The following is a 22,027-nucleotide window of genomic DNA, read 5'->3' on the forward strand; positions in this document are numbered from 1 at the left end:
TAGCTGCGTCGATGGCAGAAGCTCAGAAACTGCGGGCCTGTGAAAGTTACTCTACGATTCTCTTGGAAATAATGCTCTGAGTAATGGGCGGTCATCAAGGTCAGAACGCAAAACAAATCTAATGACGGGTTATAAGTAGTCCAAACGAACATGGCCTTTTGATCTGGTAGGTGCTAGTGAGGAAACACGTTGACCAGGGCTTGGTGTGACAGGTTTAATGCAACATAAAGCTAGGCTTGAGACCAGATTTTCACACTAAGCTGTTCCTTTCTCTTTCATCACTTATGCCATTCAACCACCTGACAGCGACAATACACTATCTCACATCAGACCTCAAACAACTGGACTGCAAACTCGTCTTGCGTCCAAAATGCGGGTAGAATTGATAATACTCATTATCGTTAATGCCATGCTGGCGTCAATGGCAGAAGCAAACAGACACAAACACAAGCCGGATTATGTCCCCTGGCCATGCTGGTACGAATGCGATGATTTATGCGGGATTTTCTTTAAAACTATCATACTGATCCCAAAATACGGAAAATGTCGTAAGTTAACCCGGCTTGTTCAAATACTTCTTGTGGATATTCGGAGGTCAGTGTTTGACATTTGAGTTACAACTGCAGAGCAAGAGTGCTTAATGAAGCGCATAGAAGACGAGAAATGTTTCTAAATTAGTTTCCCGGAGAGTAAACAGTGGGAATCTTTATGACAGAACGAATAAGTTCACTTCATCAAACACCGCAGTCCGTCACAGTTTAGTTACTGTATACCTTCTTACTTAGGATGAGATGACAAAGGTGATGACTCGGTGAAATAAACATCTTTCATGTTATATAGATAATAAGGAACATGAATACAATCAATTTTGCCAAATGAAGCTGATGCTAGTATTTGCACTGTCTGAATTGCGCCATAAAACAGCCGTACCCGGAAATCTACACCTGCATTTTTTTCGTTTAATCACTGGTGCTACATCAAATACCTTGTATTTAGACGTCGTAGAAATGATTTATCCGGAAAGATAAACTAACGATTTCAAGTTTCAAGATGTTGGCGATTCAGATGCCGCTGCCTCAGTGAACTCCTGAAACTTTCATGAAGATGCCATACTGGAAGTACTCGGGGGCAAGTTCTACAACCCCCCGAAGTAAGGTGACAATCGTGTTAAATCAGTCTCTGAGAGCATTCATGAAATGATATCTGTAAGGAAGGAGCGAACCTCAGCAACTAATAGGATCCAAATCGACTTCAGGTGTAGCGAACGTATCATCTCTGAATTACACTTTGAATAGAGCGATACGCCACTGGAGTAACTAAGAGATTCTCGAGACCCAGGGCTATGTGATTTGCCATCTATTCAAACAGAGGCCCTTGGGGCTATGGTCTCAGATTTGATATGATTATTCAAACAAGTCACCTCATGTTCACCTTATGCTTGAAGTAGGCGAGGTGTGGTCTGTGAATGCGTTTGTTGAGGCCGAGAGCGTGAGTCCACTATTGTGCAAATGAATATGTGACTCGTGGACCAGCTATTAAGTAAAGTAGAGTTGTACAAGTACAGTGCAGTCTTTACGAAGCTGTCATCGGTTTCCTTGGCACACGTTGCAACAGGATGCGTGATAAAATTCACTATTAGCTGAACTTCACTATCGACACTTTCTACCGGCATTTCCCCAGTTGAAAAAAGTGCAAATCATCACATCACAATGCTCGCCACCTGGGCATTCGATTCATCTCAATCCCCCGGTGGTTTTGGATGGTTGCGCATAAAGGTTAGATTAGTTTACCCCCCAGATACTGATGGTTGTCGATGTACCAGCCTTGTTCGATTGTTTGTATTAAAAATGCCCGTAAGAATGGAAGAAGGTTTGAAATCAAAGAATTTTGGTGGTAACAGGAGCTAATTGGATATAAGAAATGAAGAAGTGTAAGATTGAACTGGTAAGGGGAGATACTTCCCCCAGACTGCCACTTCAATCCTTATTCTAACTGTCGCAACACCTACCATAAATTGTAAATTTATGTGCTAACTATACATCTGGCAATCAATATAAACTGTTTTGCTCTCGGAGGCGTAGAAGCATAAATGTGAATCGTATTTTACGCCGAGGTTGGTATTCAGCATATGTGTGCAGAACTCGCGCGGATAGTAACAATAAATATGACCTACCAATTCCTGACCTAGATTAACTTGCGGCGCATTCCAGCAGGTTTCTGTCAAACATGTATGTTTACGATGTCCTGTTCGTCTGAGGCAAGCGAAAGGCTTGGATACCACAAACTTATTCTCTTGATTTGAAGGAGCGTACCTAGCTAGGCTAAAAGACTGGGTTTCTTAGTTGGATCCCGCTCAACGGATTATCGTAGGCTTATCACTGTGTTCTCGAATGATGTAAATTCTTCAAGAAGTGTACTCAATTTTTCGAAATGGCACGTGTGTCCCCGGTACGAAGGGGATTTGGCTTCGTTGCCTAGCTTTGACATGAGTTCATCTATCTTTTCAGCCTCTAGCGAGACGTAGAACTAAAAAATAAGCAAACAATCTACGTGGGGCAACATGATATACCAGCATTGGGCGTGTGTAATATGGTAACGCATCATTCATCCTTGTATCATAGTTGTGCTCTGCATTTGTCAGCACTGGCTGGGCATCAAACGTCCTCTCATAGATAGTTCGAATCTTGCAACATGAGCTCGTCGAGTTGCATACAATCGATGCCAGTGTAAACGAAGTTGGAACTACCTCTCTAAGAGTGGTGGTCAGCTGTTGCGATACTGATGCTGTTGAATCCCCAGTTCCGCCCATGTGATGGTTGATGGGTCAACGTGGACACATGGGTTGAACCACATTCTACCTCAGGGTAGGTAGTTGGGAAAAGAACGGGTTAATAAGGCAACCGGGCACTGTGGTGGTCAGTCGTTGGTGTTGCTATGACTCGGAGAGTAACGAAAAGCCATGGTCAGACGTAGCAAGCCATATAAGTAACGATGCAAAAAACAAAGAATACAACAAACAAAAGAGGAATATTCTATTGCGCTAATCTTTCTGAAACCCGTCCCAACGGTCAAAGTCCTGAGTATCCAAGTCGAATAAGTCCAGCATTCTCCCTACACTATGGTCCACAATGTCGTCTATGGTTGCCGGTCTTTGGTAGAAAGCCGGGACCGGCGGGAAAATTATGACCCCATTCTGCGTGAGGGAGAGCATGTTTTGGAGGTGGATCCCGCTTAAAGGGCACTCACGTGCTGCAAGAACGAGTTTGCGGCGCTCCTTAATGATGACATCTGCGGCTCGGGCGATAAGAGTATCGCAGAGCCCTGTATTGATGGCAGCAAGGGTCTTCATGCTGCATGGGACGACGATCATTCCGTCCACACGAAAAGATCCGCTTGCGATTGGCGCAGCCATATCGTGGTTGCTGTAGACATGGTCTGCTAGTGCACGCACGTTGGCGACAGTATAATTTGTTTCATATTTAAGGGTGCTCTCTGCCCATTTGCTGATGATGACGTGTGTTTCGATGTTGAGGCGGCGGAGGGCAATTAAGGTCTTGATGCCGAGAATTGAGCCGGTAGCCCCAGTCAGGGCTACAATCATTCTCTTGCGTCTTGGTGTATGAGTGTTTCCGCCATTGTGATTGTTTTCGGTGGTCATTGTGCAGGCCCAAAAGTATAAACTATGATAGATGATGATTGTTTAATGAAGGCTTACAAAGGAGCAATAAACATGCATGCATGGGCGGAGAACTAACGGCTCTTGTAGTTGAGCAGAAGAGGGCTGGCCATCGACTTGAGGAAAGAGATAATGGTATGTTGGTGTAGGTTGAGGGTCAAGACTGAGCAAGCAAGCTGCAGCTCTTACCAAACCTCGACTAAGTACACAAGGAGACGCAGATCCATCCAGCTGAAAACCCTGGTCCATGGAGCTGGAACATGCGCGGTAATGCTGCAGATTCCACCCTGTCAGAAGCCAACAACGACTCAGCACGTAATAGCGGTTAACTAAGACCACCGGTCGCCCCGCCAAGACCGGGAATGTTCGTGGCAATAATAACGTTATACATGAGGTCGATATTTAGTTTCCTCGGTGGGGAATTTTGGGAATACTCGCGGATATAAAAGCTTTGTTTGAGCCTTTTCCCTTTTCGATCAACTATAACGTAAGTTGATGGACGTGTTCCCCATCCAGCGGTGCTGGGTCCCAGTGCTTTTTCCCTACGGATGGCCTCCCGATGAAGACTACGGGAGCTGTCCCGAGTTTCAAAGGAGCTTGCCGCGTCATAAGTGGGCGATTTGTCATATGGATACGGAAAACGCCGAAAGTCCCCATGGGCATATTCTCCGTAGATCCAGTCTCGGGCCGGCTTGTAACATAACTGTGCATCAAGATCTTAAGATCTTGCTAATTCGCTCATGGCCCAAAGAACCATCACTCAGTCTTGATAAAATTTGATAGTCATGACACCACTTCCAAGGACCCATAATGCCCCTCTCTTGAGCACAAACGAGGAGGGGCCTCAGTAAAGAAGGCTATGTCCTAGGCTTCTTTCGGCTGACCAGACAAACAAGCCCCTCAGACATCACAAGCGTTCAGGTGGGCTTCGGAGGGTGCTAGAAGCCACAGTGGCTGCCGACTACGAATGGAATGGTCTCCTTCTCGAAGGCCGCTCTGACCTATAACTGTTTGCCAGGTTTCTGCTCATGGCAGTAGGATTCACTCAATATTCTGAACTAGCTTTATCACACACAAAATAATCGTGTTGTACCTTACCAACGAGACCTCCTTGAAAGATTTCACCAACCTTCGATTCAACATTACACAATGCCTGAACATACAGCTCCGCAGAGCAACAAGCACGCTGCTGCTAGCTTCCGCCAGTATGTTCAGGAGCTAGCGGAGGAGGGTGACCTTGTGTCGATTTCCAAGGAGGTCGACCCTCACCTTGAGCTGGCTGCTATAGTCCGAAAGGTATACGAGACCGAGGACAAAGCTCCCTTGTTTGAAAACGTCAAGGGACGCAATGAAAATGGGCTTTTCCGTGTCTTGGGAGCTCCTGTAGGAGCCAGCAGCCTCCCTGGAAAGCGGTTCATCCGCATCGCCAAGTCTCTGGGATTGCCTTCTACAGCTAGCGGCCGGGATATTGTCCATGCCATCAACCACGCTAAAAAGCTTGATCCTATTCCACCAAAAGAATTTGAATCGGGCCCCGTCAAAGACTTCAAGTTATTTGGGGATGAAATTGATCTGGAGACTCTTCCAGTTCCTCTCTTCCACCAAGATGACGGCGGAAAGTACCTCCAGACTTTCGGCATGTACATCGTACAAAGCCCCGATGGCTCATGGGTTAACTGGTCGATTACCCGCGGCATGGTTAATGGCAAACGCTCCTTGGTTGGGCCTACGATGTCGGCTCAAGACATTGGGGTTATCAGGAAGATGTGGCAGGACCGGGGCGAGGACATGCCTTTTGCACTTTGCTTTGGTGTACCCCCCGCGGCTATCATGGTCGGCGGTATGCCTATTCCCAAGGGCGTCAACGAAAGCGGATTCGTGGGTGGTTTGCTCGGTGAACCCGTGGAAGTAGTCAAATGTGAAACCAACGATATTCGAGTGCCTCGTGGCGCGGAAATTGTACTCGAAGGTGTCGTTTCCAGTACCGAAACTGCCAACGAAGGACCTTTTGTCGAATATCACGGCCACGTGTTCCCCGGTGCGGGTAAACCAGCCCCAGTTTTCAAGATCAACGCCATCACCTACCAAAAAGACCCGATTCTATCAATCTGCGTTGCTGGAAGGGCAACAGAGGAAAGTGAGACTGTGTGGGCTCTCACACAGACGGCGGAGGTGCTCAACATCTGTGAAGCGGCTGGACTACCTATTGAAATGGTTTGGAGTCCGTTTGAGTCTCATTGTCTCTGGTTCGTATTGCAGGTCAACTGGGCAAAGCTGCAAGCCCTCAACACCAATATGAAGGACTTCTGTGAAAAGGTCGGCCGGACAGTCTTTGCATCAAAGCCTGGATTTTATATCCCCAAGATCTACTTGGTTGGAGAGGACATCGATCCGACTAACCTAAATGATGTTATCTGGGCAGAAGCAACCAGGTGCCAGCCAGGCGTGAACGAGTTCTTCTTTGATGATTACGCAAACATTCCCCTCATCCCTTATGTCAGTCATGGACTTAAGGAGAATAAGAACCATGTCAAGGTTGTACGGTGCTGCATGTTCCCTATGGAGTTTACCGACTCCAGAATAGAATGGAAGCATGGTTCTTTCCGTGGTTCATACCCACAGGCACTTCAGGACAAGGTGGATAGTCAGTGGGCTGAGTATGGGTTTTAATTTAGCTATCGACGATAGTACTAATTAATCACGAATATTCCTACCGCTTGAGCCAAAAGCAATGTCCAAAGCCATTCCTAACCATTCCTAACTGCACATTGTGTTCAGCCTTGCTAACAAAATCGAAGATAAGAGCGACGGATTTTCTGTAGAACGCGTAGTACTCAATTGGAATATCAAGCGCACTAGCAGTCAATCCTGTCACATCCTCTCAATGTACGAAAGTAACTAACGTCGCACACCCACTTCTCGCACACCCCCACATTTCGCACACCCATAAATTGGGTCATCATGAGGTATTCATCAACTTCATAACTATAAGTCTGATTCGTCTCCTGCAACTGTGATACTATCGCCAGTTTTAATAGGTAATTCAGGCTCGCTAGATTCATCTGAGCTATCCTCAATTTCGCCAGCCTCAATTTGGGCTTTGTGAATTGCCTCAATGTTGGCAAACTTCGAATTTGGGCTCATTTGGACCTTACGCCGCTTCCGTACCATTCCAGCCTCAACTTCTGCTTCCAACATTGCAATCTTCTTCTCTGCTGTAGCCAATTGATAGTCCTTTTCATCAAATCCCTTTTGAACCTTCCGAAACAACAGTCGCTGCGTTTGCTGATCTTTATCCAACTTGCTGAATAAGCTAAGTTGATCATATAGATCAACTGTCTTCTTGGGCGTTGACCAGGCTACTATGGATGTAGCAGATGCCCAGTTTTCGTCTTTTCCACCATCAGAGGCCCTCATAGGCGTAGAATAGCCTGGCTTTGAGGGCTTGGAAGCATTCTCAAGCAGTAGAGGGCTCATGAGCGGTCGAGCTATCGAAATGGGCCATAGTCCTGTTGCTTTCCAGCCGCTTCTGATATTCTTGCTTGAAAATGCCATCTGGCGTGCTTTTCCATAGCAGGTAAGAAAGTTCCGTTTGCCTACAACTGTAGAATCGTTGTGTTGAATGAGGTATCCAAGCTCTTTTCGATAGGTCGCCTTGAGAGGCCCAAAGACTGCTTGGTCTAGAGGTTGGAGAACGTGGGATGTATGTGGCGGTAGGAAAAGGAGATATATCTTGTGTTTATAACAGAGATACATAAATTCTGTTGTTTCATGACTGCCATGACCGTCTAGGATCAATAGTCTCTGCTCAGAGGGATGATCAGGCTTAGTCAGAGGGATAAAGATGTTCTCAAGCCATTCCACAGCTGTAGAGTCTGAAGTCCAGCCATTCTCAGTTGCTGTGAACTTCCAACCACTGTAAATATCACGTTTATGGATATCAAGAGGAAACCATTGTTGTTGAACCGATTTCCCTCGATAAATAACAAGTGGAGGAAGCGCCTGACCAGTTGCAGAGACACACTCAAGCATAGTTGTCCAAGCCCGAGACCCAGGCTGTTTTTTTCGCATTGATGAGCTTTCTGATGATCCCAGTACTAAGCCATTTGATCCTCTGCCTTCTAGGATACCAGTTTCATCCATGTTATAGCGATGATGTGGTTTGATCGCCTTGATCTCTGGAAGGGCGAGTTGTTGAAACCATTGCCTGATTACATTAGTTGAGGCCCCATTGACACGCTTAGAATCGATGGCTCTAGCTCTATGAACCTTGATTGATGGATTTCTCTTAATAAAGAACTGAATCCAGTTTCTCCCAAGTGGCTGGGTAGTGCCTCTGATGTCTAGGATTCGCTGGGCAAATTCCTTGAGTTGTTGATGTGTTGGCGGCAGCCCTAACGCCGCCTGGATACGCACCCATTCAGCTAAGTGACTTTCCTGTGCTGGAGATAGCTTCTGGAAGCTAGAGAAAGCTACATTTCTTGCCTGTGAACCCTTTAATCGAGACTGGAGGGTTGATGGTGGAATTCCAGCATCATGAGCTGCCTTTCGGACACTCTGCCCACTTGCAACTGCATTGAGAGCTTGATTGACTTCTGTTTCCGTATACTGGCCCATTAAGCGTATAAGAGTAACTATTCAAAGAATTATAATAATCGCTGTAAAAGTGGTGAAGATATTAAAGAATGTTGAAGAGGGTAAAATTCTACATGAGCGATTTATGGGTGTGCGAAATGTGGGGGTGTGCGAGAAGTGGGTGTGCGACGTTATATAACCGTTATCCAACGTGCGTTATTCTACATCAACCACTGCATCGTCGTAACTCTGGATCAATTCAGAGACAGTAAATAGGTCCTTCTCTAGACTTGAGGATCCTTTCGTGACAGACTTTGAGTCTACAGACATGTATGCCTTGTCAATATAGGCGGTACCCGCCAAAGTCTCTAAGCCTGTGAGGTATTGGACAAGGGCCTTCGGAAGCTTGACTTTGTGCGCAGTGAGAAGAGCCCGAATCACCCGAAGGTACTGATTGGCAACGTTGACATTATCGCCGATCTCTCTTAAGGCCTGACATGCCTTGACGAAGATATCGACATACGGCGTGCCGGGTACTAGCTTTTGTATCACAGCTTTTGCAGCACTTACGCAGCCTTGGCAGAACCAGTATTCGTGACGCAATGAGTACATTGATCGGTATTTCCAAATTATCGCCATAGCCGATGCTGCATGAGCCTCACTCAGGGCGACTGGGTCTAGCTGCCGTTCAAGAGGCGGAAATTTGGCCATGGCCATAGGCTCCAACAAGATCATCGCCGCGACCTCAAAGGTGGAGCTATTGAAAGATTAGAAAAATCGGAGGCATGATGATACATGAGACTAACTGAAGGACCATTACAGAAGGAAGAACACTTTCTTCAACCTTGAGATAGTTCGGGAGTTGTGCTTTCCAGTCTAGAAGTCGTGTATAACTGGCAGCGAAAACATCCTTGTGGATTTGAGAAGTTGCTCGTTTGACCTCTTGGCACGTGACCAAAAGGTCGTGAACGATTTTGGAAAGATTTTGTTCGGCGAGAAATAGCTCTTCAAGATGCGAGTCAAATGGCTTCAACGAGACCGGATATGCAAACCAATAACGGCTGTCGTCATCTGGAAAAGTGGGACGATAACCTTCTCGTGGTTGCGGCACGTCTTTTGCCGGTTCTCCAAAAGCGAGACATGATTTCCTGTGACAACTGATGAGCTATAAAGGATAGGAAGCTGTGACATAGAATTCCATACGCATTAGTACACCAAAAGCCCCATAGGGCGTGCAGAGTGGCTCTATGTCTTGTCTGTTCTCTTTGATTTGGGTGAAGTGATCCCTCGAAGTTGCCCATTAGCTGCCTGTAAACTTCGCAGGCATCGTTGAAGTACTGTACGGCCAAAGTACCATCACCACATACCCCATCAAAGAACCACAACAAACAATACGTTTGAAGTAGCGGTATAGATGGACCAGGGCATTCGCTCTCGATTATTCGACGGGCTTCACTCGAAAAGCGGAGACCTTCTTCAGCATTGCTTTTTAAGCCTGTCGAGTACTGATAGTTCACGGAGTGTGCCTGCGAGTTCCATCGATGTTAACTGAAAGGTGCAAAGTTTCAAATAACTAATAATCTTTGAGAAGGAAAAAAAAAGGAAATTTGCTTACACATCCCATAGCTAACATGGCGTTGACCAAAAATGGCGTACAAAAACTTTGGCGTTGATTGGCAATGTCTCTGTCGATCGATTTCAAATCTTCCATGAAGGCTGCTCGGTCAACCATATGGGAGACCGTGTTGTCCCAAGTAAAAAAGAGAGTTAGAAGATGGGTGAGATACCCATCATCCTGGGTAGCGCTAATCCACTTGGATACTGGTAGGGCAATTGAGGGTATGTCAACAATGAGGTTTTCTGCTGTTGAGCGGCGCTCATGCCCAGCATATTGCTGTTCAAACACGAAGTCGGGATTATCGAATCTAGAGCCATGATTTAGATAGTTCTTCGAGTGGAATAAAGAAATTGAGATTAAAAAAAGATAAACCGACCTTGAAGGGAGAAGTTTGGGGGAGAAACTCGAAGTTGACGGGTATGCCGTGCCCTTCTCAATTGTCAAGGAAATCGGATCGGAGGCTGAACCTTTGGCTTAGCTGTCTGCGACTGACCTAGCGAAATATTGAGCAGAAAGTTTAGGAGACCTTACCCGAACCTCCAGTCTTATCAGGAAGGAGTAATGTCGCATATCGAATTGATTCAATAGCATCCTCTACGCTTGGCGACTCTCTTATGTGACGCATGATGGTCTCCACCTCTGCAATGCTTGAGTTGCGAATGAGCTCAATGACAGTCTTTATGTCATCGTGGGCTCTCGAGACCTCCTCAAGCCTCCTTTTTTGAGCTTCTTGGTTCCTTTCGCGATACTCGCATATCAAATTGAATACAGAGCATCGGGAGCAGGTAGGTTTCTTTCCATCACACTTGAATAGGTATTACAACTCAGCTAGGATTCTTGGATGGAATAATTTACGAGGTATAAGAAAATATAAAATACTTGAATAATTCCAAATAAATACTAACCTTGCTTTTCTTCTTTCGGCAGACTGTAACAAAATGTTAGCCAGGAGATGTTTTGTCACAGGTGTATTACCCGACTCCAACTTACTTTCGCAAGCAACAGATACGTTCCGACGCTTAGGGACGGACTCGTTGCCCTCGTCGTCTCTTCTACCTTGGTCGTCTTTCAGGTCGTTTTTAGGTAAATTTGGTCGAAATGGGTGCCCAGCGGTGAGAGAGTAGTACATGCTGGGCCTTGCAGAAGACGTCTAGATTCTTGAGTGGCGTTAAGCATGAACTGCCTAAGCAAATCTTTTGGATCTGTGAGCTGGTGATCGCTAGTGCGAAACGAGGGTTTGAAATATGATCTTTTTAAAAAACAAAATGTTACCGGTGTTTCCTATGCCATTAAACTATCCCTGGCACGGCGGGTCGTTGAAGTTATCCTTTGATGTGCTTCCTCTCTCTCGCATTTGATGCCCATCTTCAGACATCAACAGTGCAGCATCTGGTTGGTTGAGGGAGCAGCGGGTCTCAGACAGTCACCTGATCAGTGACGTCAGGCACCGTGATTGGTCGAATCTGATTGGGCATGAAATAAGATGTCTTATGATTTCTTGCCATAGTCACAAACGCTAGCATATCCTCCCTTGTGAGGCGCTACACCCTTTCACACCACTGCGCTCTTTTTTTGTTTCCTCAATTTTTGTCGAGGTGATATTCTCTTAAAACTTGCGGCTCATATCACAGGTCAGCTAGTGCATGTCTGATCTTTTTGTCGGTAGGTAGCAGGCCAAGAGATGTGTTTCGTCCAAGTATGCATAAATGTTTCAATCTTGCATTGTTTTGCACGGATGTACACTGCCTTTCTTAATACTCTTAGTGGACTTTTGCCAGGAAGCCGGGCATGTCTCTGAATTTTGCTTTCATCTTTTGCTTATACATTCCCCTGGCATGTTTCAATGTGGCCATTAGTAAATCATTTTCTTTTTTAAAGATTCTTGCATTTCCATAGTTGTAACCAAATTAGCAAGTTCTGCCTACCGCGGCTTCAAACGAAGCGGTTAGGCTTAGAATTAATGGCTTCACTAATCAGTTGTCGGAAAGCGCGAAACGTTCTCATTGCGGCACTAGGCACTTTGGCTTTGACTGCCTTTTTATTGACCTTAAAATCTGGATGGAATGCTGCCAAATTGTCTGAGGTATCTTCAGTCGTGAAACTAGTAACGAGGCGATCAAAGCGGCATGAACTTTCAACATAAAAGCCTCGTCTACGCGGCCCATTTTGATGCTGACAAAATTTGAAAGTCCACCGCATGACCTTAATGTACCTCTGTTGGGGTAGTAGAAATAGATGGGTTGTTGGTGGCTGTGCAAATGTTTCCCTTTAGTTATTTAGGGACTTTGGAAATGGCCGACATAACCGCTTTTACGCCTTTGGCTAGAATTGCCGAGTCCTGCCCGCCAAGAAGAAACCGTACACCCAGGTGGTTGATTGCCCAATCATGTAATTCATGATTGTCATAAATACCAGCCAGCCCCATAATCTTTCCATGCTTCTTACAGGCTTCGCTAATCTTTTCCATGGCCGCTCGGAATGCCTCGCTCTTGAATTGACCAGGCACCCCAAGCTCGATAGCAAGATCGTTCGAGCCGACCAGCAGCACATCCGCACCTTCGATGGAAGCAATCTCATCAATATTCTCTATGCTTTCTTTTGTCTCAATCATCAGAAAGACACTTGAACCATGTGAATTGGTCTCCAAGATGATTGTCTCTTGCGGTGTTCCCTTAAGAGAGAACAACGGTAACTGTCCAGTCATAGATCTCTTCCCCTGGGGTGGGTACTTGCATATCGAAACAGCCGCCTCGGCGTCTCCTATTTTTAGTCATCAGTCTCCATCTTGCATATTAGTGTCGACGTTATGAGGTTTACCTCGACCGTGGATGTGAGGAAACACTATCCCCATCGCTCCACCATCTAATACCTTCTGGACGAAGCCGTTACCACACTGATGAGGTACTCTGACGAAAGGAGTGACTCCTAGTTGCAGGCCCACAATGCAATGTTGGCTTGCATCTTTAATAGACAATGTTGAATGTTCTAGATCGATGAAAAGAGCATTAAAGCCTCCATTGGCTGCAAGATGAACAACCTGGGTGTCGGTTACGAGTCTGATGCCCATAGCCTAAGATTTGTAAGCATTTGACGATACACAACAGATTCCAAGAGCTCCCGATACACACGCACGCAGCGGTGTCAGAGAGTAAGGTGGCTTGAAATTCAACGTACTGTACACAGCTTGCCAGCTGCGTTAAGGCGCACCAAGCTATTCGTAAAGAGAGAAGCCATAATGATGGAATAGACAACAAATGCTACGGGTAAAGATACGAGTCGCCGCCTTACAGAGAAAAATTAGGGAAAAACTTCTTGATTAATAAAAGTAGGTTACTCCTGAATGGCTGAAGGGAAAGACTGCTTGCATTCGGCCAGTGTTTCCGTCAGCATGCACGATTCGGTTTCCCTTACCGAGCGCTTGTAAGTCCAAAGTGGGGCCTCGGGAGGCTGGGCCATCGTGATCTCGGGCACGACCACCGCGACCGTCTGCAATGAGATATTATGCCTGTTAAACCTAACATCACTGCCAAGGAACTCTTGCTGAAAAAAAAACCGTCGTTTCGGCATCTTCATAGACATTAGCTCTGTCAACCTGGAAGCACCTTTGTTAGCTACGATGCTGGAACACATTCAATCGGGCCCACCGGACCCTATGTTTGTTCTTAAAAAGATTGCAGACAATGATCTTAGCCCAGGGAAAGTTGATTTGGGTGTTGGGATTTACCGGAGCGAAGCTGGCTCTTATCAAGAGCTAGACGTTGTTAAGCAGGTGGGTGTTCCACTTCCGTTGGGTAATTGCCGGATAAAATAAATGCTGACCACCATCTACCTAGGCCAAAATACACCTTAATCATCTTCACTTAGGACACGACGTAAGACATACTCTTGGAGATCAGTTGAATACTAGTACATGACTAGCCGCTAAATATTTCACAGTATGAGCAGACGACTGGAGATGCAGATTTTCTTAAACTTGCTGCAGGTGTAATGTTTGGAGATGATTCTCAAGCTTTAGCATGCGGAAAGGTAAGCTCTTAAAGCCTAAGAACAATTAAAAGATACCTATCAATCAGCTTTAACAGCGTATGAAACACGACTTTGCTAATAATGTAGTAGATTTCATCTGTTCAAACTATCTCTGGCACTGGTGCCAACTCTCTTGGCGCTCTGCTGATTGCAAAGACAATGCAGCCTAAGCCTAAAGTTTACATCGGCATACCCACGTGGGGAAACCATATCCCGATCTTTGAGAACGTCGGCTTGGAAACAAGCACCTACTCTTATCTCGACTCGACAGGACACGCAGTAGATCTTTCTGCCATTCTTAATGCCGTGCGAACAGCCCCTCGAGGTAGCGTCTTTGTGTTGCAGGGATGCTGTCATAATCCTTCAGGTGTAGATTTGAGTGTCAATCAATGGAGAGAACTAGCTCTGGAGATGAAATCATATGGCCATCTGCCATTCTTCGACACGGCTTACCAAGGTCTTGGAGATGGGCTTGACGAAGATGCCTCCGGCGTTCGAATCTTTGTGGATACTGGCATAGAAATGTTTGTCTGTCAGTCATTTTCAAAGAACTTTGCTTTGTATGGGGAAAGGTGTGGAGCACTGCATGTGGTAGCTGGTTGCACTCAAGTGGCTGCCAATGTCCAAGACCAGCTTCGGAGCTTGATACGTCATACATATTCTTCATCCCCAGCATATGGGAGCCGTTTGGTCAAGACTGTACTGAAAAGTCCTGACTTGAGAGCAGCCTGGTAAGTCTTTTCTCTTACAAAAGCAGGACTTGTAAACTCATTTCTTAATTAGGGCCATGGAACTTGAAGGCATGAGAAAGCGACTGGAGCGAAACCGATCTGCCCTGCATTACCATTTGACACAAGTCCTAGGGGTGAGAGTTACATGAATTGTTTTATTGTAAGAGGCATCGAGCTTACTTCAACCAGACACCTGGGAATTGGGACCATCTTATTAAAGAGAAAGGATTGTTTTCGTAAGTGACATTTATACAATGGTTATTGTATTATCAGACTAACTAGATGAGATAGGTGCCTTGCACTTTCCCCATTTCAATGCAGGATTTTAATTGACACGCACCACATATATTTGCCGCAGTCTGGGCGTATCAATATAGCGGGTTTGAGCGAGGCGAATGTCGGACGTGCAGCTGAGGCCATTGACAAAGTTGTTCGACTCTCAGGAGAATAATATCCCTGAACAATGGTACCTATATTACCAATTCTGAATACTTGAAATATCGAAAGTCGTCATATTTCTGAAATATCAGCTCTTTACCTATGATGCACGACCTTAAATTACACCATCAACAGACAATTGTCCGATACGTGGACCAAACCAATCGCAGCTCAATGCTCGTGAACCATGCCATATAAAACATTGGAGGTGAAAATAAGTGTGTAAGTTAGATATTCTTCTATAAGAACAAATCTAGGAAACTTCTTCGTGATAGATTCGTTCACACATGTCCTATGTACATGAAAGCACCATTAAGGCGCGTATTCTTGTCTACATTATATAAAGTTTAGCCATGCTTTGAAATCCACGCCTTGAATCCCAGCATGCCCATTAATTATGATACTTGAAATTGGCTTGTTGATAGTTCCTCGCTAACAGATGCTCTGAACCTCGAGGCCCGACTTTTGTGACTGTGTTGAAGAACTCGCGGCAGCATTCTCGAGGTCGATGTCTTCTGTAACGGTTGGTAATGTCCTAATATCGAACTCAGTCATGCAAGAAGCTCGCATTGGTGTCTTGACTGTTGACTTGTAGTTGTAACCATGTGAGCCATCGGAATAGCCCAACATACGACTTGATCGAAAATATGGTCGTAGTGATGGTAAGCTAGCAACCAGTAGACCAATGTTGACATCCAGCTCGCTCCACAGTTCTAAATGTAGGTTAGAGCATTCAGTAATGTGCCCAGTCGGAGCGCAAGATTTTGACTTATCATAACTTACCGACTAAGCCAAAAGGCAAATCATCAATGGGAACGGTTTCAATCGTTATAAATCTGACCAGGGAAAATGTCATATTGATTATCCCCAGGCCGAAGGTAAAATAGACCCCCATCTTCAATGTTCGTCTGATCTTCAAATTTGGGATGATGAGCCATGGGAGTAAGAACACTGCTCGAAAATTCAGCTTCATAATTCCCCAGTAGATGGTCTCCCATGACATTCCGACTTACCAAGAACATCCCCGAAGAAGTGTAACGCCCATCCAACCTGGAACACAATGGCTGGCGAAGATGCCGAGCACATCACATCGTCAGTCTCGGCAAGGTGGTCTTGTACCGCCCTACAGTGACAAAACAGTCAGTATGATGGCTCTTGAGACTTAGTAAATGGCCCTGTAGTCCTCGAAACAGGCAATATGTCATACCAGTTTTTACTGAGAGGTAAACAAATCGCAAACAACAGCAAGATGCTGGTTAGATATGCAAGCCCAGTGTAAACAATCGTTGCCCAAACCAGCATCCTTCGATAATACATGAATAGTGGGAAAAATTGAAGGTAGATGACGAGAAGTGCTGCTTTACAAAGATAAAATGTCGTAAAGAATGGAATACTGCTGGCCCAGAAAAGCTGAATGACAGCCAATGTTAGCAACCGTTCAAATAAGGTGCTGGTGTAGTAGCACACCGGACTTCGTCGTGACAAGTATCAGTGGGGTCCCTCACCCGCAAGATTAGGGCAGTGTCAGCGTCACTGCCATCGTAGCCATCCAATGTTATCTTCACATGCTGTTTTAAAGCACCCATAACCGTGAACTGAATATCGAAAGATGCCGTCGCCACCGCGGAGCACCAGGCCAGACAAAGGAGTATATCGCTCGTGAGCAATCTCCTCCCTTGAATATTGATTCGGAGATGAAGGGATGCAGCAATTACTGCACCCGCAGTGAGAATCAGCAACCATCCGGTGGTCTATAGCTCGCGTATGATAAATGTCAGCAAAGAAACATCATAGGTAGTATTTGTGGGTTGGAAGGGCCGAGATCTGGGGCTCGACGCACTATGATTGTTACCCCCTTCGGGGTCGGGTAGTGAGCCATTATCCATCATCACATCTTCATAACACGCTCGTCGAAATGCTTTCTTCGCCAGTGGGTGCCTTCACATATAAGAGCAAGTAATCCTTAACATAAAGCTGAGCCTTACGATTGACTAGTTCGTATTTTCACTAGCGTTGCGAAACCATGCCTCTGCGTGGCCCGTTTCCGTTTTGTAAGTTTCTGTTCGGCCGGATCCATCGTCCGGATTCGGCAGGAGGACCCTAACTCCGTTCTGGATTGTCCCACCTACGGAGTATCATCGACAAGTGAGTGTTTGAAGGATTTCTCCGGAGAAGTTAATCTGGGCAGCGTCACATATGAGGTATAAGAAAGCGTAATAAACAAAACAATGACGATGAAGACGATCCGCTTAAAAAAACCTCATTCAATGCATTCCTTGCCGAAGATATATGTTGAAATTATCAACGTACATTTGTTCCTTCTACAGCATTGAATAGTCGAGTAGAATTGTGTTGGTTGCCTTGGCGGTGATTGGCATGCCATTCGGCCTCCACAGTAAGCCCATGTCTCAGACGCTCCACATTCTGAGTGGTACATAGTCTCTGTTGATGAGGCGTAAATAGTCTCACTCGTCGAAATCCCCGGGCTGATTGTTGCATCACTTAATCTGTTTGTCTTCTTCCAAAGAGCTTTATACAAACCATACGGAAAGAGCCGCAAGATTTTGAACGCCTGTAGCGGTACGAATATGGGGGAATAGAGACTCTACGAGCTTGTCGGCGTTGCCTGCGTGGTTCATCTTTCCATCTCGTGCGTAACCGTGACCCTTTCCGTGTCGATCTCATGAGCCGGTTGCGTAGCTGCTGCGCCACTCTGTCCGATTGCCCGCCACATCGCAGCTTCAGCACGTAATCCAAGCCACTATCCCTGGAAGGTCCCTAAAAATACGATCTAGGCCTCCACTCCTCTTTAGTCTACTGGCACGACTGGTTCCGATTGAAATCGGGGCCAAGATCTGGATTCGGGGGAAGCACGTGGGCCAGCCTATTTATCACTTAATTCAACGGCAACTAGGCTTTTCATGCGCCTTTAACTGTCTATCCGTTGCACGTGATTGAATATGAACAAAGATACCCGACCATCCTAGGCATTTTACGGACGTAGTGAGACCTTGACGACAGGGCTGTCCACTTTCGTCAAGGCCAAGGCTAGCCTCTCGGGTCATTCGGATTAAGCGATGGGTTTGGCGGATTTTACTTATTAATGTGGATTTTTCTAATGAGTTTGTCTCAAGGGCCAGTGAGGCGAGGACTCAAACATAGTTTGAGAACGCAACAGGTGTGCACTTAGGAGCGCGGGCCTGGTGTCTTACTCCAACAACAAGGTGCATGCATGATGATCTTACTTCACCACGTATCCTGTCTGCGTCGATAGATTTCATGTTATATACGTTGTTTGATAAATATTAATATGAAACCATCTAAGAGCAGATGGCTGACAGTTCCTCCCCTGACCTCCCGGCCCCTCATTCAACCCCGGCGCAGTGACGGCCCCACTTGTCACGCAATCCCGGAAGCGGCCCGGCCAAACTTCGATCGACGGGAAAGGGTTGAATAGTGGCGTAGCTGACTAACATACACCGATTCAATCTCACACAGCTCTAGAACCGAGGTTGCTCCGCAGAAGTCTGTACCATCTTTCTAGACGAAAACGGAAACACAAACAGCTATACTCGCGCCCCAACTCCAATACAGCCTTCTCCCTTTCACTTTGATGTGCTAGTAGTAATTTCGGCGAATGTCGCCGTTTCGCCGGCCAATGATAGCCGACGAGATACCCCATTAAAATGACTGACGAGATTAAGCGGCAGCAAGAGTCTCGTATGAGACAAGAGAAGATGTAGTTAGTGGTCGTTCAATGATGACTTACCAATCACCGGTTAGCGTTCAGATGGACAACATCTTGAATATTGATGAATTTGGCTGAACTATGTACAAGGAAAAACGATATAATTCATGCATGTGTGATTATTACCTTTTTCCGATGCAGAACCCAGGTCAAGAAAGTTAAGTTCTTCTAAAAAGATCAACTCTCATTCAAAAACCTCAAATTTGGCGTCACGCAATCTGGATGCACGAGCCTGGATATAAAATTGTGGTATCAGACGAATTTCGAGCTTCACAAACGACCTTTCAATGGTTAGTTTAACTTCAGAAAAGTCCCGAAAAAAGGATACCAGCTTTCATGCTACACTGCCAAATAGCTTCCTGTTCTCAGCTAGTGATAATTAAATTGATACAAACGAAACATTAGTGTAGAGACAGACAATAGAATCAAATTTGCTAACAGAACAAGATTTCTGGAAACTGCGAACGCAAGAGAGTGAGCCTCGAATCCATTTCAGATGCCCTTTTTAAAGCCAATTTAACTTCTTATACCATTTGGCATGAACAGCTGTTAGAAGTTTGCATGAAACCATTGTGGAAGAAAAAAATATATTGATAAAATAGCCAGAGCAGGAGAATAGACACCATCTGCGTGTCCCGACATCGGCAGCTTACTTGTTGCCGAAAGTGTCCTCCGTGAAAGAAGCCTGCCATGTGCAAGACCATCGTGAGCGGCTGTAAAAGGTTTAAGTAGGGAGTAGCTTAGTCAACTTGTAAAGCTACTATCGCCTTTCAGAATGCTATCATCAGCAGCGAAGTAATCCGGATGGACCTAGGTCACTGCTTGTATTCTTAGCAATCTAACCTAATAAACCATGCAATCAGACTGTTACAAAAATGCAACCACATTTCACAATCTGTTCCGAACAATCCGGTAGCAGTCGTAAAGTATTGAACAATCAACATATGAGGAGCAAGAATGAGCAAAAAATGTTACCCACACAGAGGAGCTTTTCTTCCTATCGACTTCTAAGCGGCCACGCCGATGGCAAGGCCTCTGAGGCTGTTTCTGTTGCACGTAGTCCGCCAAAGGATCAAAGAATACGAAGGATTCTTCAGGCATGGGAATTTTGACGCTAGCCATTAAAGTATCATCACCCACATCATAGCCCGTCCGGGTAGTATCAAAAGTGGAAATCTAGCGTAACAACCAGGCTGTGAAGATGGATCAGTCCACTACATCACGACTCATGCTCTCTATCCACTTTGGTCTAGGCCTATAGTGAACTTGCGCTCTTTTGGTCTAATTTCGGCTGTATGAGTGAAAATGATCCCCGAGTTGGGATCCTTATTCTTCCTACCAAGCAGAAGAGGCAGCCCTACACCAAAACACGAGGCATACCCGCAAACACCTGAGAACCTGGCCCAACAGCCTTGCAATTTATAAATTAAATGTAGCCGAAGCCGAGAATCACGGGCCGCGGCTAACTTTAACCTTGACAAAACTGGCAGGCCCTACCACACAACGTCACCTTACCACCTCTTTGGCGCAATTGTGGTGTTTCTACTCATACTCACTAGTAACCTGTCTCAGCGAATGAGAGGGCCGTGTTGAAACATGGAGGTTTGTTCAGGGTTATGAGAGGGGGTTGGCTAGTCTGAGTGGCGGGTTTCTGATTGAGACTGGGCGCTAGACTTCATCAACATCCATGCTCCAGGAGCTTGAGGGGTAAGGCCGTATAGGTCGACACACCAAAGTAAGGTCATTGTTGCGGACTGCCCTACAGCAAACATGTCTTGTCCGGCCTGCCCGTTGTGACCTTCTGTATTTGATTGATTCCCGTGATCGTATTGGTTAGTAGTCGGCTGGTCACTCATGATATAAAAGGCCGCAGATTTCCTTGAATTAAACGAAGTAATCTTCACATCTCATCTTATCTTCAACAAACAACTTGATAGGACTATTTCTCTATAAATCATGCACGGCCTTCTATCCATGGGTACGGCTCTGGCCGTCATGATCCAGGGCACAAATGCTGCGACCAGCGCTATCGCTTCTTGGTATGGCGGTAACTTGAACGGAGGCAACTGCCTGTTTTCCGGCTACACTCTACCCGCCGGAGTCCTCGGAACCGCTTTGTCTTACACCAATTACAATGGTAATTGCGGCACTTGCCTTAATGTTAAGGGCCCTAAAGGAAACACTATCAAGGTCATGGTAAGCTGTTCGGCAATGCTTACTGGAAGAACTTAGCTAAAAATGGAGCCAGGTTGTTGACAAATGCCCTGAGGGTTGCGGAAACGGCCAGCTTGACCTCTTTCCCGACGCCTTCGCCAAACTAGACAACCCGGATAAGGGTCTGATTAATGTTCAGTGGGAGCAGGTACCTTGCGGTATCACTACTCCCCTGGTGGTTCGTAACAAGGAAGGCACATCCAAGTGGTGGTATGTTTCGGCGTCAAGTTTCTCTGCGGCCAAAAATGCTTACCTGAACACTAGGTTCTCCATGCAAGTTATGAACCACAACTACCCCGTCACCAAGTTCGAAGTGAGTACCGATGGCGGTAAGACGTGGCAAAACACCGTCCGTAAGGACTATAACTACTGGCAGAAGAGCAGTGGTGATGGTTTCAATGTCGACACTGTCAGTGTTCGTGTTACCTGCTCCAACGGCAAGCAAGTAGTAGTCAACAACGTTGGCACTACGGAGAAGGCCCAATTCAAGGCTTCCGGCAACTGTTAGATGACGCTCTATTAACAGTACACTTCAAAAGCTTACGGTTCTGTTGCAATTCACGAATTGGAATGATAGCTTTACTTTAGGTCGGCCAACTTTTGTACATACATTCAAATTACTTGTATATATTCTCAGGTATATAACATCAAAGCACTATCATTGATTAGATGTATGCGTGCTATTGCCAGAAGTGCTGTTGCGAGAATATTTGGAGGGTTTTATGAATGGTATAAAAGCTAATTAACTGGTGATGGATAAAGATATCCTTCTTTACCACCTAAATATCGCTGCGTGGAGCAATATTTAGCTAGGTCAATTTTACTTCAAACCAACAGAAAGCAACAAATATTTCACAGCCGAAGTTTGGCGTAGTTCATTCTCGTTCTATATCTTCTTTCGCTGAAGTTCCAACTCAGCACATCCTTCACGGGAAATCAAGATTCCGAGTTGAAAACATGCTGTGAGGACAAAAGCAATTATTCATTTAAAAAAAAAAAAA

The 22,027-nt window shown here is 45.6% G+C and overlaps 8 protein-coding genes across 8 annotated transcripts; 3 read left to right on the forward strand and 5 right to left on the reverse strand.

The window, feature by feature from the left end:
- Positions 1-3,040: 3,040 nt before the first annotated feature.
- Positions 3,041-3,658, reverse strand: CTRU02_206239 (phenylacrylic acid decarboxylase; the record flags this gene model as incomplete). The annotated part of the gene is made up of 1 exon (XM_036728163.1): positions 3,041-3,658. One exon carries the CDS (start codon positions 3,656-3,658, stop codon positions 3,041-3,043), a length of 618 nt encoding a protein of 205 aa, XP_036580277.1.
- Positions 3,659-4,825: 1,167 nt separating this feature from the next.
- On the forward strand, positions 4,826-6,346 carry CTRU02_206240 (uncharacterized protein; the record flags this gene model as incomplete). The annotated part of the gene is made up of 1 exon (XM_036728162.1): positions 4,826-6,346. The coding sequence occupies one exon, from the start codon at positions 4,826-4,828 to the stop codon at positions 6,344-6,346; it is 1,521 nt and encodes a 506-aa protein (XP_036580276.1).
- Positions 6,347-6,661: 315 nt separating this feature from the next.
- Positions 6,662-7,819, reverse strand: CTRU02_206241 (transposase; the record flags this gene model as incomplete). Its single annotated transcript, XM_036728161.2, has 1 exon — positions 6,662-7,819. The coding sequence occupies one exon, from the start codon at positions 7,817-7,819 to the stop codon at positions 6,662-6,664; it is 1,158 nt and encodes a 385-aa protein (XP_036580275.2).
- A 648-nt stretch (positions 7,820-8,467) lies between these two features.
- On the reverse strand, positions 8,468-9,983 carry CTRU02_206242 (nitrogen assimilation transcription factor nira; the record flags this gene model as incomplete). The annotated part of the gene is made up of 4 exons (XM_036728160.1): positions 8,468-9,008; positions 9,058-9,399; positions 9,455-9,777; positions 9,867-9,983. 4 exons carry the CDS (start codon positions 9,981-9,983, stop codon positions 8,468-8,470), a joined length of 1,323 nt encoding a protein of 440 aa, XP_036580274.1.
- A 2,158-nt stretch (positions 9,984-12,141) lies between these two features.
- CTRU02_206243 (HpcH/HpaI aldolase) lies at positions 12,142-13,103 on the reverse strand (the record flags this gene model as incomplete). The annotated part of the gene is made up of 3 exons (XM_036728159.1): positions 12,142-12,629; positions 12,663-12,939; positions 13,044-13,103. 3 exons carry the CDS (start codon positions 13,101-13,103, stop codon positions 12,142-12,144), a joined length of 825 nt encoding a protein of 274 aa, XP_036580273.1.
- Positions 13,104-13,485: 382 nt separating this feature from the next.
- Positions 13,486-15,077, forward strand: CTRU02_206244 (aspartate aminotransferase; the record flags this gene model as incomplete). The annotated part of the gene is made up of 6 exons (XM_036728158.1): positions 13,486-13,656; positions 13,788-13,895; positions 13,986-14,626; positions 14,679-14,760; positions 14,816-14,862; positions 14,918-15,077. The coding sequence occupies 6 exons, from the start codon at positions 13,486-13,488 to the stop codon at positions 15,075-15,077; spliced, it is 1,209 nt and encodes a 402-aa protein (XP_036580272.1).
- A 419-nt stretch (positions 15,078-15,496) lies between these two features.
- Positions 15,497-16,953, reverse strand: CTRU02_206245 (uncharacterized protein; the record flags this gene model as incomplete). Its single annotated transcript, XM_036728157.1, has 6 exons — positions 15,497-15,777; positions 15,848-16,015; positions 16,078-16,187; positions 16,272-16,531; positions 16,570-16,808; positions 16,905-16,953. 6 exons carry the CDS (start codon positions 16,951-16,953, stop codon positions 15,497-15,499), a joined length of 1,107 nt encoding a protein of 368 aa, XP_036580271.1.
- A 3,815-nt stretch (positions 16,954-20,768) lies between these two features.
- CTRU02_206246 (rare lipoprotein A) lies at positions 20,769-21,534 on the forward strand (the record flags this gene model as incomplete). Its single annotated transcript, XM_036728156.1, has 3 exons — positions 20,769-21,008; positions 21,061-21,236; positions 21,291-21,534. 3 exons carry the CDS (start codon positions 20,769-20,771, stop codon positions 21,532-21,534), a joined length of 660 nt encoding a protein of 219 aa, XP_036580270.1.
- Positions 21,535-22,027: the final 493 nt, after the last annotated feature.

This window comes from Colletotrichum truncatum (genome assembly GCF_014235925.2).
Source record: "Colletotrichum truncatum strain CMES1059 chromosome Unknown Contig_0003, whole genome shotgun sequence".
Lineage (NCBI taxonomy): Eukaryota > Fungi > Ascomycota > Sordariomycetes > Glomerellales > Glomerellaceae > Colletotrichum > Colletotrichum truncatum.